At 37.8% G+C, this 13390-nt stretch overlaps 2 protein-coding genes across 3 annotated transcripts in view; one reads left to right on the top strand and one right to left on the bottom strand.

Annotated features, from left to right (window-relative positions):
* LOC127623284 (cortactin-binding protein 2-like) overlaps positions 1 to 4171 on the top strand; it is a 59709-nt gene extending 55538 nt beyond the window's left edge. For both annotated transcript variants that reach the window (XM_052097671.1, XM_052097673.1), the window contains 6 exons: positions 1134 to 1312; positions 1447 to 1652; positions 2014 to 2193; positions 2325 to 2376; positions 2474 to 2585; positions 3041 to 4171. In XM_052097671.1, the coding sequence (XP_051953631.1) occupies positions 1134 to 1312; positions 1447 to 1652; positions 2014 to 2193; positions 2325 to 2376; positions 2474 to 2585; positions 3041 to 3301 (990 nt within the window). In that variant the 3' untranslated portion in view covers positions 3302 to 4171. The remainder of the gene's footprint in view (positions 1 to 1133; positions 1313 to 1446; positions 1653 to 2013; positions 2194 to 2324; positions 2377 to 2473; positions 2586 to 3040) is intronic.
* A 260-nt stretch (positions 4172 to 4431) lies between these two features.
* Positions 4432 to 13390, bottom strand: part of cftr (CF transmembrane conductance regulator) — a 32342-nt gene continuing 23383 nt past the window's right edge. Inside the window, exons 20-27 of the mRNA XM_052097342.1 lie at positions 11011 to 11238; positions 10582 to 10682; positions 8633 to 8860; positions 6609 to 6764; positions 6419 to 6508; positions 5960 to 6132; positions 5561 to 5666; positions 4432 to 5087 (exon numbers count right to left, since the gene is read on the bottom strand). Coding sequence (XP_051953302.1) covers positions 4875 to 5087; positions 5561 to 5666; positions 5960 to 6132; positions 6419 to 6508; positions 6609 to 6764; positions 8633 to 8860; positions 10582 to 10682; positions 11011 to 11238 — 1295 coding nt within the window. The 3' untranslated portion in view covers positions 4432 to 4874. The remainder of the gene's footprint in view (positions 5088 to 5560; positions 5667 to 5959; positions 6133 to 6418; positions 6509 to 6608; positions 6765 to 8632; positions 8861 to 10581; positions 10683 to 11010; positions 11239 to 13390) is intronic.

Raw genomic sequence — 13390 nt, 5'->3', positions numbered from 1 at the left:
TGAGCCACAGGGAAGACCACAAGATAACCAGAATAGACATTCAGCTCTAAATTTAGTCAAAATTCCTTTGGTATACTTAGAATAGTTTTGAAAAGAGTTTGGGGTGTGACTGCCAAATCATTCGAATAAACATTCAGAGCTCTGACTGTATGACAACATGGGTGTTCGTTAGTCCAGGGCTCAATAATAAGGATATTTTCTTTTTACTGGCCATGTAATATTGCTGATGTTTTCATCGGCTGCCCCACACATTTTTTGCACCAGTATGCCAAACAATTGTGTCTGGCTCCAACAAAACCACCAGTTCTCTCCTGTGCACCCTCTGTGTTTTGCTTGAGCGCAACTTTAACATGGTCAGGGTATTGGCGGATTGATATTCACATTACGTTGTAGTATACATTCATGGCGTGATGGCTTACCGTCTACATAATATTTTCTTCTTTGTGAATTATAAGATAAAGAAAAGTGTAATTCACAGGTATTCTCATACTCTTACAATTGCTAAATAGCTGGGATTTCATTATTATTTTGTATAATCCTATAATTAAATATATTTTTGAATAAATGTCATATTATATTGAGTACAAATTAAAGTTATTATTATTATTTAGTGGGAGTCATACTGTAAATTAGCATGCATTTGTTGCAATTGGCAAAAGCCTTCTTTTGGAGGGCAACATATTTACCCAGGTTATTACAGTTTTCACACAATTTCAATTCAATTTTAAATCAACTGCAAAATTCCCATGACACGCATGTGCAAATTATCACTTTATTTGGAGTTTTTGTAAATAAGGACATATGCTGGAAATGCACATATTATGTCTGTGAATTCATAAATAAAATTTTGTGATTTGTTTCTAATTTTCAGTCAATGGCAATGGTTCTTCCAATATGTTACTTTGGTGACATAATTAATTCCGCAGAATTCACAACAACAAAGATCTAAACATCACAGAAAACCAAATGTTTCAATGTGCAAGGCATAAAAATACACGGATCAATAAACGTTCACCACAGCGATCAAGACGGTTCCATTAACACACCCAAAACTCTCTCACACTAGCTCTGGGCCATCTTGAGGTTGGATTTTCCTCAAATCGTGTTTTCTTTGTTTTGCTGTGGTCGTGCAGACTCAAGGCCAGTGCTGGACATCTAATGAGCCCTTACACAAAGCACTTTCTTGGGTGTGTTCAGTCTGGTACCAACTCAACGCCTGCCTCTCGCATCTTGGGACCTCTGAGGCCTTGTTGGGACCCTATATCTTCCTCTCCTGCCCTGTGTATCCAGAACAGACCCAGACAATTCCCAAGTAAGCCAATCTAATTTGATCTTAAATATTAATTTCTTTCTCACGCCATTTTTATATGCATTGTAATTGCACATTGTAAGGATTTTATGTAAATGGTGGTCTATGGATTTTTTATTGGGTTTCTTTGTGTTAAGGTGGTTGGCAAGGCTTTGGAATTCAGTGATAGCTCCACGTGTCGAAGATGCTGTAATATCTAGAGTAACAGCCAAGCGCTCTCCCTCCCAGCGGTGGTCTCCCAACAATAAAGGTCTGAGCCCAGGTCAGAGAGCTGTAGTCAAAGCAGCTCTGAATATCCTGCTGAATAAAGCCGTGCTACAAGGCTGCCCACTGCCCAGACCAGGTACGCAACCATCAGCAGTTAAACATTACCGGTAAATCTTTCAGGACAGTGGAGCGGTATTTACATTGTACAGTCAACTGGTAATTTTCAAAAACCCTGAAAGAGTGGTCCGGACCATTATCTCACTTATTAAATGGCTAATAACCAAATAAATAAGCAAGTGGACATGGAATATTGATTTTAAGTTGAAATGATTTAATTGTGTGACAAAAAAAGAGACCACAGAGTAACACTAAAGGCATGAAACTAGCACAGGTTACATAAGAAATCTGTTGCCTGGGACAACGATCAACTGTGACTGACCAATCAGAATCAAGTATTTCAGAAAAGACCTCTGTTTTTACCCTGTTTGTATGGTTAGAGATTGACAGGCTCTTACCAGAGTTCCAAGGAGGATGTTTCCCAATCTCCATGATTGGCTCCTACAGAAATAGTGGCAGAAAAGGACGTGATAATAGTGCTTGGAGACGAGCTAATACCAGTCCACGGAAGAAAGGAAGCCCCGCCCCTGGGAGGAGCTCAAGCTGCTCTTTGAGAGAAGGTGAGGTCAAATGTATTATTTATTATGCGGTATGTGCACATCTGCTATAGTAACTATAATATAACTTTCATTTCTAATTTTGCTTTTTACATGTCAATGATTTCAATTATTTTCTTATTTTTTTTGTGTAGGATCTCTGGCTAATTTAGACGCTAGCCAAATGACAAATGCCAATCATGCAAGGTTTGTCTTCTATGAGTGTGGATGTGTTTATACTACCAGCAGATGGCAGTGTTTCCTCAATAATAATGTACTGAACTGTGTGAACGTGCTTTTGCAGACTCAGTGATGGAGTTGCTGTTGGTCTTTCTCTCTACTCTGATGATGAGACTGATCTAATCAGGGAACTCCAGACCATGTGCTCTAGCAAATCTGAACCAGACATAAGCAAGGTAGTCCACTGCCACGTTGCCACATACATAGACATATACACTAACACAATCATTGGAAAATATGCGCCTTTAGACGTAGTTTTTAAACTTTTATAGTAGTATAATACTAGTTTTATTTTAATTATTTGATATCTCTAAATTTGTTTGTAAATGTACCGGTATGTAGCCCATTTGTTTGTAAATGTGCTGCCTACAGAGCAGAGATGTTCTTCTAAAAATCTTTGCTCATGTTAAGCAGAATAAAGTAAGTCAGACACGTCTGCATAGCATGAGGGTGAGTAAATGATGAGAAATGTTTTATATTTTAGGAGAACTATTCCTTCAAATAACAGCACATGCATTTGAAACAACATGATGGTGAATAAATAATGGCAGTATTTCCTGTTTTTGGGTGAACTATTCTTTTAAAATTATGTTTATGTGTTTATTTCATTTGTTGTTTTGTCTGTGGAAAGACTGACAGTCATCACATCTCCCCTCGGCGGTTGACAAGGCCCAGATCTCAACTGCCCATCCCAAGCAGCAGAGGGGCTCAGCAAGTGAGCACTAGCAGCAGCAGCAGTAGTTCCCTTCAAAGTCAAGGCAGTACTTTGAGCAGAGCCTCCATGAGCAGCAGAGCAAGGCAGCCCCCACCCCACAACAATACAAACAACTTTACACAAGACCAGATCTGGATCCTGGATCCAAACTGTAATGAAGACTACAGTAATCAATGATAGACTCCTCTCACTGCCCTCCCATTGCCCTTAGTTGGTTATCACCCTCTGTGTTGTGAAGTTTGGTTACAGGCAGCATTTTAGTATTTGTAAATGTTGTCCATACTTGTTACACTATATAACATTGTGTACTATGGGACCATAGTTTAATATATTAACTGTTTAAGTAAAGAACTTTGACAAACGTAAGATAATACAAAAATTCTACTACAAAAAAGTGCTTGAACACTTTTGCCTTTAAGGTAAAATGTTTTGGATCAAAGTTAAAGCAGGTAGTCTTTTTGCTCTTTAGTATTTTCAATGAAGTGTTCTATGTTTAAATAGATGAACGGTGAGTTTTAGAAACTGTCAGAATCAGGGTTTTACCAAATATGTGTAAATACGAACTGGGATCTTAAATGTTATATTAGTTAGCGTGTGTGTGTGTGTGCGCGTGCGTGTGATATTACACTTGTCCATTGGAGGAACGTGAAGGGAATGTGAGAACTGTATATACTGTTTGTAATATTACATTTTGGTTTGTATTTTTTCATTCGTTTCAAAGCAAACAGAATGTGGCATTTATTACTGGCATCGCAAACACAGGATATTTTGTTGTGTCTGTTAAGCCATAATTAGTATTTTCGATTACCCTCATGCGTGCTCAGTGACTGGCTTGACCCAAACCATACAGTTTGAAGTGGCACACATTACTTGTCCATTTGTGTTCTGTTAGGTTAAACAAGTTTTCTTTTAAATTCATTATTGTTCTTATGTACAGAAGAGATTACTGTCGACCTCTGATGTTTAACTGTATTATAGTTGTCTGACGGGGTTCAGAGAAATTGTCCTGTTTCCTCCAAGCACAAGAATTAAAATGCACTATCCTAGACATCAATATCAGCCCTTGGTTTTCTTCTTTAAAACATCCCCACACACCCTTGATGCTACTGATTTCTTTATTTGAGACTGAATAATTCAAAAAGATTGAACCATTCAGCTGTAATAGTTTATCAACTATTTTTTTGTGTCCTCTCCCCTGAATCTTCTCTGGCAGAATAAAATATTAAGGTAAGAGCAGCACTGCGGTCATTCCTGATGACGCAAACCCCGCTTCAACAATGAGAGGAGAGAAATGAAGTCTTGAAAAATATATTTGTTTTACAGAAGTCTTTAGCATATATTTACACTTTAAAAAAAAGTCCAAAAATTCCTTTACTAGTCTATGACATGTCTAAAGAAATTGGACAATAAAGAGTCATTTAATTTTCATGATTCATGCCAGACCGTTTGCTGCACTTTCAAAGAATGTCAGATATATTCTCAATAAATTAAATGTTAAGAGTGAAATGAAAGAAAATGTTTGACATGATCAACAAATAATTACATTATGATCCTTGCAGTGTTCAATTACTCCTGACCTCACTAATATACATTGTGAGAGGCTATGGTGTACCACCTGTGCCTTCTACCATACATGTCTTGTTCAAAAAAATTTCCATCTCAAATGTGTTCCAAAGATAGGCCATCCAATTTAATGTACTATTTGAGACCTTTAAAAATCAGCTTGAATTGGAAGTTCAATTTGAGACGCTCAGAGGCGAGTGTCTTGAATATTGTCCTCTGCCTCCTCCTGGAGTGTTTGAGTAACAGAGCCGAGTTTGGATTGAGGAACGCGCATGCTAGAATTCCGGCGGGGGAAGAGTTTGAGTCGGTCGGCTGGACTTATGGCCTGCTTTAGATGACTGGTCTCATTCAGCAGCCTCTGAATGGACTCATAAGTCTTCACCTGGCCTTTCTCCATCATCTGTAGCACAAGAGATTTAGAGAAGAGGTGAAGAATAAACTTTATATTTAAAAAACATTTTGTTTTAACCAACTTCTGCTACCAAGTTAAAGCTGCTGTAAGCAATTTTTATTTGTTTTAATACCACTTATGAAATATCCCCATAACCTGGCAGATATCACAAACGATTAAAAAGCCAATCAGAAAATCAGGTTTTCTGCCAATGGTAAAAATTCAGGGTTCATTACAAACTACCTGTTTGTAATGGAAGATGGGAGGAGTGTTTGAGGAAACCTGTTTGGAAACTTTTTATTTCTGCAATTCCATTGGGTGCCTCTAGTGGTGCAGAAATCACTTACACCAGCTTTTAATTAAATAAACAATTTTTTCCCCCTAGATGCAAACTAACTATAACAGTGAAAAATTTTTTAATAATAATTGTAAATAAGGAAATTGACATGAGCTGTGTTAGACAAGTAGAGCGAGAGTCCTACCAAGAAAGACTGGCACTCAAGTAGTGGTTCCACTTTATGTTCAGACAGTAATATAGTGCATTTGGAAAAAGTCTGTCGTAGTGTCTTCTTTAATACCATTATTGTTCTGAAACCAAAGACAAAGCACAGCAACCTTTACCTACTGTCCATAAAATCTAAAGGTATTTAGTTTGGGTAGATTAATAGACAAGATCATTTTAAACAACACGTACATGAATTTTATAGATTGAACGTCATTATTAATTATAGATGCTCAATCCTCTTACCTGACAATCCTTTGGAACATACAGTAGGATCAGTCTATTTGCCAGTCTTTATTTTCAATACTAATTATTCTAACAAAAATAACCTCTTCAGGCTTCAATCAGAATTCATTTAATTAATGCCATTGGTACTCACATTGGATCAAGGTGGGCGCTAGGCTCATCCAGAAGAAGGATGCGAGCTCTGCTGAGGATGGAGCGAGCCAGACATATTAGCTGTTTGTGGCCATTAGTCAGTACGTAGCCTCCATATTCCAGCTGAAAGTCCAGTTTATCAGGAAACTGTTCAATCAAGGACTTGAGACCAACCTTTACACAAACACAGAAGTGACTTCATTATTCATCCAAGTCTTTAGATGATGAGCAATGAAAGGGCTCATTCCATTAGAATTAAACATCAAAACTGTCGTCATCAATAATCTACACACTGAAATTATAACCAAAAATCTCTGCCCATTATAGTGTTGCCACACCAACAGCTGTAAAGACAATGCTGCTTTAGTGTAAACTGCACTAGCAAAAAAGGGTAATCAAATCATTTGGCCTCGAGTCATTGACCATTGCTCTGGACTCCTGCAGCAAAACAAAAACCCACCTCCTCAACAACTCGCCACAGCTCCTCATCACAATGGCAACCATAAGGGTCCAGGTTCATGCGGAATGTTCCCGTAAAGATGAAGACTTTCTGTGGTGGTATAGGTGGAGACATTTCAAAAATAAAATGTGAGAGACATCAAGTTATGAGAGAAGAGATAAAACAAGAGATGAGCTTTTCCCAAAGTTACCTGAGGCACCACTCCAAAAGCTTTTCTCCACTTCTGAAGCGACATTTTGTTCCAGTTGACTCCGTCAATGGAGATGTCCCCATCTGTGTAAACCAGCTTTAGGAGAGCATTGAACAGAGTGCTCTTCCCAGAACCCGTTCGGCCCAATATGCCCACCTGAAGAAAACCACATTATCAAAACCTCATTATCTAATCTTAAGTTTCACAGTAAAACTGTTCTGGATATTGGAGTGCATCTACAGCAATACATGTATTGCATTCTATTGTAATGGATGACTGGACTTATGTAGGGTACAACGGGGCTAAAGGCTCCACAAAGGAAAAGGCTCCATTGAGTTTATTTTCTCCCAAAAACCTACCACAGTCAATTCCTAAACATCTATTTGTCATTATACACTGGAACATTTTCCTGTTTCATGAGATCTTTGTGATTCTGAGGCAATTTGATCTAATATATTTTTTTTTTTTAAATGTTGCAAATTTATGTAGCTCATGAATATCAGTGTGTGTGTATGTATATATATATATATATATATATATATATATATATATATATATATATATATATATATATATATATATATATATTTATATATGTGGTAAAAAGCCCCCCTGTTGCAGGGGTTAAAGGCCCCTATTAAACACACTGTTTTTCAAAGTGGGGTGAATAGATTTGTTATGAAAGAAGTTCAAAGTGGGCTCACATTGACTCATCCAGTCGTAATAGAGATAACTTAGATGTAATAAAATGCCAAATGGGTTTGAAATTAACAGGACATTTTGAGTAAGCATCATCTTAAATTGTTACTCAAAAAAACCATCTTGCTGTCTAAAACTTTTTTGTAAAAGTTGACATATTGTGCCCTATAACTACTGCCCCGGGATCTACATTATATATAAAGCCCCTGGGAACCTTTTAAGTGATGGAGCCTTTTACCCCAAATGTGGGGAAAACGGCTCCTTCACCACCATTTTTATTTATATTTTTAACTGAATTTTAATCTAAACAACCTTCACTTCTTTTCACACAAATAATGTTCCTCTATGAATATTCAATACAAATAAATACATTTTGCGACCTTGATACATTTTGTGACAAGAAAAAAGCTAAATTTCCTTAAGGAGTGCCTTTAGCCCCCTTGTACCCTACTTCCTACATGGATTTCATACAAAATGCATCAAAGAAACTCACAAAGCACATCACATCAAAGCACAAACATTCTCTCTGACATCTATGAAGCTAAACACACAGTACGAGACTTTTGCAAAATGAAAATTTCACACTCTGTTTCCAAAACCTGTTACCTAAAAAAAAAACAAAGCACAATTCAAGCTACAGTATATGGTAATATTGTGCTTAGAGACAATTTACCTACAAAATGCCCCATTTGAATACAAATATGCAACAAAGCAAAGAAAATCATTTACATGATATTTTAAATAATCTTAAATAACTTAAATGAAATTATAATTTTAAAGTTATTCTCTGCATTTGACATCAAAAGTGGCTTGCGCATAACACTTGCACACATTGGATAAACTGGTAAGAACACAGATAAAGGTGTTTACATGCAATGTGCAATTTGGGTAATTGAAAAAAATCTACCCATGTCGATCGGGTTCTTCTTAAGCCGTTTATGACCTTACACGAGAATGGAAAGCCGTTTAATGAATTTACGTGACCACACACGTTGTCTGGGTTTTACACAAATTCGATGTAAGAATGTGCATGTAAACCAGCTTATTGTCAGGTTGTTTCAAACCTGATTTACTTTCTTCTGTCCATGGAATACAAAACGAGACTTTTGACACCATCTGTCACCATTCACTATCATTGTATGAAAAAAGATACAATGGAAAAGAGAGTAAATGGTGACTGAGACTAACATACTGTCAAACATCTACTTTTGTGTTCCAGGTTTGGAACTACACGTGAGTAAGTAAATTATTAAAGAATTTTCATGTTTTGTTGAACTTTAATCTCTTTAAGTGTGGGAATTGATACAATAGTGGCTTGTACGTACCCTCTGTCCACCTTCCACAGTGAAGGAGAGGTTCTTAAGGACAGCATGACCTGCTTCTGTGTATTTGACCGTAACATTCCGCACATCAATCTGACCGCGGTTGGGCCAGCTTGTGTCAGGCCGGGCATCCACATTGTCAATAATCAGGTCTGTGCCTTTGCTTCGGTGCAGTTTGGGTGTCTCAGACGGTAGGTCGATAAACTTAAAAACCCGGTCAACAGAACGCATCTGGAGGAATAAGGATTAGAGGGTTATGATGTCACCAGGTCCATTGAAGCCCAAGCTGCATGTGGTTTGTTTAGACTTTAAATGATGCTTGACCTCTGTGTTTGTGTGTGCTAAGGGAAGCAGTATGAGTGCACATACTGTTAGTCTGTACGTGTGCCACAGGCAAAATAAAGAGCCACTACATTTGTGTATCAGTATCATTGTAACTATTCTCCTGATTGGGGTATAGTGAGGGGGAAACAAAATGTCCTGCACCTTGATAAGCCCTGTCAGTTTTTCACTTTGGGAAACTGACTGAAAAAAACTCACTCTGGCAATATTTTTCACAGTGTTAGAGAACAGGACAATTTCTGCACTCAAGTACAACTAAAAAAACAAGCTGGTATGCGTGTGTGTGTGTGTGTGTGTGTGTGTGTGTGTGTGTGTGTGTTGAAAAAAGGACTGATAAACAAAAAAGACTTTACTGTTAATCACTACAGTAAATGTGTGGGTGTGCTACAGTGTAGCTAAACTACAGTCAAGCTACGCTTTTCCAAAGTAGCAACACTACAAGCTAATAACAAAAGTAGCAATTACATTGAAGCAATTTAAGGAAGGAAAGCTTTTTTTTTAAATGAATAAATAATAACTAATAATACAACTATGTATTATATAATAATACAGGTATGAACAGCTTGAACTACTTCATTTTCTGGAAAAGCTTCTCTCAGGCTACTTTAAAATAGTTTGGGATAGGAAAAGTTCACCCATAAATGAAAATTCTGTCATCATTTACTCACCCTTATGTGGTTTTAAGCCCATATGACTCATCCATAGAACACAAAAGGAGATGTTAGGCAGAATTTAAGTCTCAGTCACCATACACTTTCATTGCATTTTATTTTCCATATAACAAAAGTGCATTGTGACTGAGGCTGTCAATCCCTAACATTCACCTAACATCTACATTTGTTTTCCACGGAATAAAGAAAGCCACACATGTTTGTAACAACATGAGGGTGAACAAACAATGACAGAATTCTAATTTGTATCCCTTTAAGGAATATTCTGGATTCAGTACAGTACTAGAACGACAGCATTTGTGGTATCATGTTGATTACCAAAAATCAGGGTTACAGTGAGGCACTAACAATGGAAGTGAATGGGGCCAATTTTTGGAGGGTTTAAAAGAAATGCGAAGTACATAATTTTATAAAATCCCTTACATGAATTACGAATATTTGAGCTACTAAGTTTTTTAAATTGTAGTTGGGTCATTTTAGGGTTTACAGCATTATGTCATCATGGCAATGAAGTTGTAAAATTGGCTATATCTTTACACAGAAAAAGTTAATAAGCGATTTTATCACACTAAAATCATGTTAAAGCACATTTTGTTTACGTCTTGTTGCTATACTTTTGAAACAGTGAATATTTTAACTTTTACTCACTGTAACCCAGATCTTTGCTTTTTATTAAGAAAAGTAAAGATGAGTCTAAATTCATTTTAGTGGTAATCAACATTATGCCACAAATACTGTCAATTGAGATGAACTTTTAATATTGATATTAATAGACGATTCTCACAGCAGATTCTACTGCCACGGATGTCGGGACTTTGGCACCTGGACAGATGTACAAATTACCTGGTAAATTGTCTGAACCCAGAATATTCAAGTTAGCAGCATCACTGCTTTTTAGTTAGTATCTCCCTGTTGCACTAAAAATAAAGATGCACTTACCATTCCATCTACTGCAATGCTGGTGACAACACACCACTGGAAGGTGCCTAGAATGAGCATTGCCAGGCATATGATGATACCAATCTCACCCGGTTTATCCTCTGTGGAATAATGCACGCACACACACACACACACATACATGCACCAAAAAGCAAGTATAAACATATAAACACAAGTACAACAGTACACACGATGAACTCAGTACTACACTTCAAAGACATTTCCAAGCACTGCTCTCAATTACCTCTTAATAAAAATCAATTGCCTGTAAAACTCCCTAAATCAAGCGTTCATTGGCTTTTTGGACCCACCGAGCCCTTCTTACATGAAGAACCCTCAAATAAACAGTGGCTCACTCAACATGCTCTGCTGCTTGTTTAGTGCACTCTCACATATTTTGTCTAGATACAGATGGAGGAGCGCTCTTACGGTTGGTTCCTACCGCAATCCAGGCAGTCAGCGTGAAAAAAAACACAAAGATTATGTCGGCTCGGAAGAGGAACCATCGTAGGGTTGACAGGTATAGGAACCAGGTGGCTGTGTGGGTGTTCATGGCCTTCTGGAACAGGTTCTCAAAGTAGGTCTGCCGTTCAAAGGCCCTTATAGTCCACAGACCCTTCAGAGAGATGATAAGATGGGAGAAAATGGGGCTCCGAGCTAAACGAAGTATGAGAGGAGAAGAGAGAAATCATTAGATATTTTTGCTTCAATGACATCAAACGTCATTGGTTTTCACATGTCTCCTGGCCAAATGACATCGACGACAACCTTGTCTAATGACACCATGTTTGATTTGAGAGCTACAATGGAACATCTGACTTTCAGTGAGCAATGATGCCGATATATACCAATGCAGCCAATGCAGATTATTTAAAAATACCAAATATTTGGGGCCTGGGTAACTCAGTGAGTATTGATGTTGACTATAACCCCTGGCGTAGCGAGTTTGAATACAGGGTGTGCTGAGTGACTCCAGCCAGGTCTCCAGGGTAGAATCACATGGGGTAACTTCCTCGTGGCCACGATTAGTGGTTCTAGCTCTCAGTGGGGCGTGTGGGAAGTTGTGCATGGTGAGTGTAGCTTGAGCCTCCACATGCTGCGAGTCTCCGCTGTGTCATGCACAACGAGCCACGTTATAAGATGTGCAGATTGAAGGTCTTAGAAGCGGATGCAACTGAGACTTGTTCTCCGCCACCCGGATTGAGGTAAGTAACCTACTAGAAAACCTACTACACCTACTAGAAAAGGGGCTTAAAATAAATAAATAAATATCAAATATTGGTCTACTTTCATGATAATTTCATGGTGCTTTTTGTCATTTTGGAGCTTGACAGCACCCATCTCCTTGCACTTTCATTATATGCCAAAGAGTAGCCAAGATATTTTAAACATTTTTAATTACAGAGTTTTGGAACAGCATAAGTAAATGATGACAGAATTATGCATATAAACTATGCCTTTAACTATAACTGTAAATCTCAGTGCATTTCACCATCATCTGTGCCACACATTTTCAATAGCAGAAGTGGTCAGGAAGAAAATAAATTCCTGCCCTTCTATAGCAAGACAATGCCTTTGGCTCCTCTTGTCTGAAAAACAATGAGGAGGTTTGCACAGCTTTCTAGGATCCCCTCCTTAAATGTTGTTACTCATCAGTTATGGACAGTGAAAGAATCATGTCAGGATAGCAGTTGAGGAAATCCCTTGTCAGATTTTTAAAACCCTTCCAACTCTATATTACAAAGTACGGAAAGCCCTAGTTGCTTTTCTGTGGCCCTGCAAAGACTGACAGTGGGAAGAACAGTGGTCACTGAGGATACAGGACTATTCTTCCTGTCAGAGTAAAAGTGTGAGAAGTAATATTAACCAACCAAGAAGGGACGAATCGATTCAATGACATGGACTGCTGTATCATTCCCAATCGAACAGATGGGTATTTTCATGATTCAAGTGTATTTTGAGTGCAAAGAAAGAATCACCGGCTCCTGAACCAGTTTTGAAGTGTGTGCATGTGGGGGTGGGGGTGCTGTCTTCGGTTTTGGATACTGCTGGAACACTGTTTTAGTTCAACTGTGTGTTCTTGTGTATGAGTCCCTTGTTTTAATTAGTCTATTAAAGTGTTTGATAGTCACTTTTATTTTATGCATTCAACAATGTTATGCAAGCATAGTATGCTCTGTGTTTTATACCAATTTTAAAACAGCATATTGCATTCAATTTGACAATTTGTTTGACTTGAAGAGATAAGGGTATTAGTAATTTCCTTATCCCCAATAACAGGATACAAAGCAATATTTGTTCATTATTCTACTTTGTCTAATGCTGCTGACTTTATGACTTCGATATTTTTTATCACTATTAATCTTGTATTAATGTGATTTAAGACAAATTTTGCTCTTGAAAGAAGAATAACATGAAACCCACATAGAGTGTAAAACGCTTTTTTATAATTCGATAAGCTTGATAAGCTATTTTACACTTTGTGAAAGATGCAATAGAGATGATATCAATAGACAATGCTCACAGCAGATTCTACTGCCACGGATGTCGGGACTTTGGCCCCTGGACAGATGTACAAATGACCTGGTAAATTGTCTGGAACTACTTGCTGTATTTCTAGTATTGATGGCTTTCCGGCCAGTCGTCCAGTGTTTTTCCAATATTTCCTAAACCGAACTGACAACACGGTGGATGTGGCATACATAAATCACCAGGGGGGACTTTGACCGTGCCCAATGATTAACTTGGCGCATCAGCTTTTCTCCTAGTGCGTGAAACATCTCCTATCGATACGTGCGACGTAAGTTCC

This window comes from Xyrauchen texanus, chromosome 29, assembly GCF_025860055.1.
Source record: "Xyrauchen texanus isolate HMW12.3.18 chromosome 29, RBS_HiC_50CHRs, whole genome shotgun sequence".
Lineage (NCBI taxonomy): Eukaryota > Metazoa > Chordata > Actinopteri > Cypriniformes > Catostomidae > Xyrauchen > Xyrauchen texanus.
Note: the sequence above shows the minus strand (reverse complement) of the source record. Positions and strands in the feature narration are given on the sequence as shown.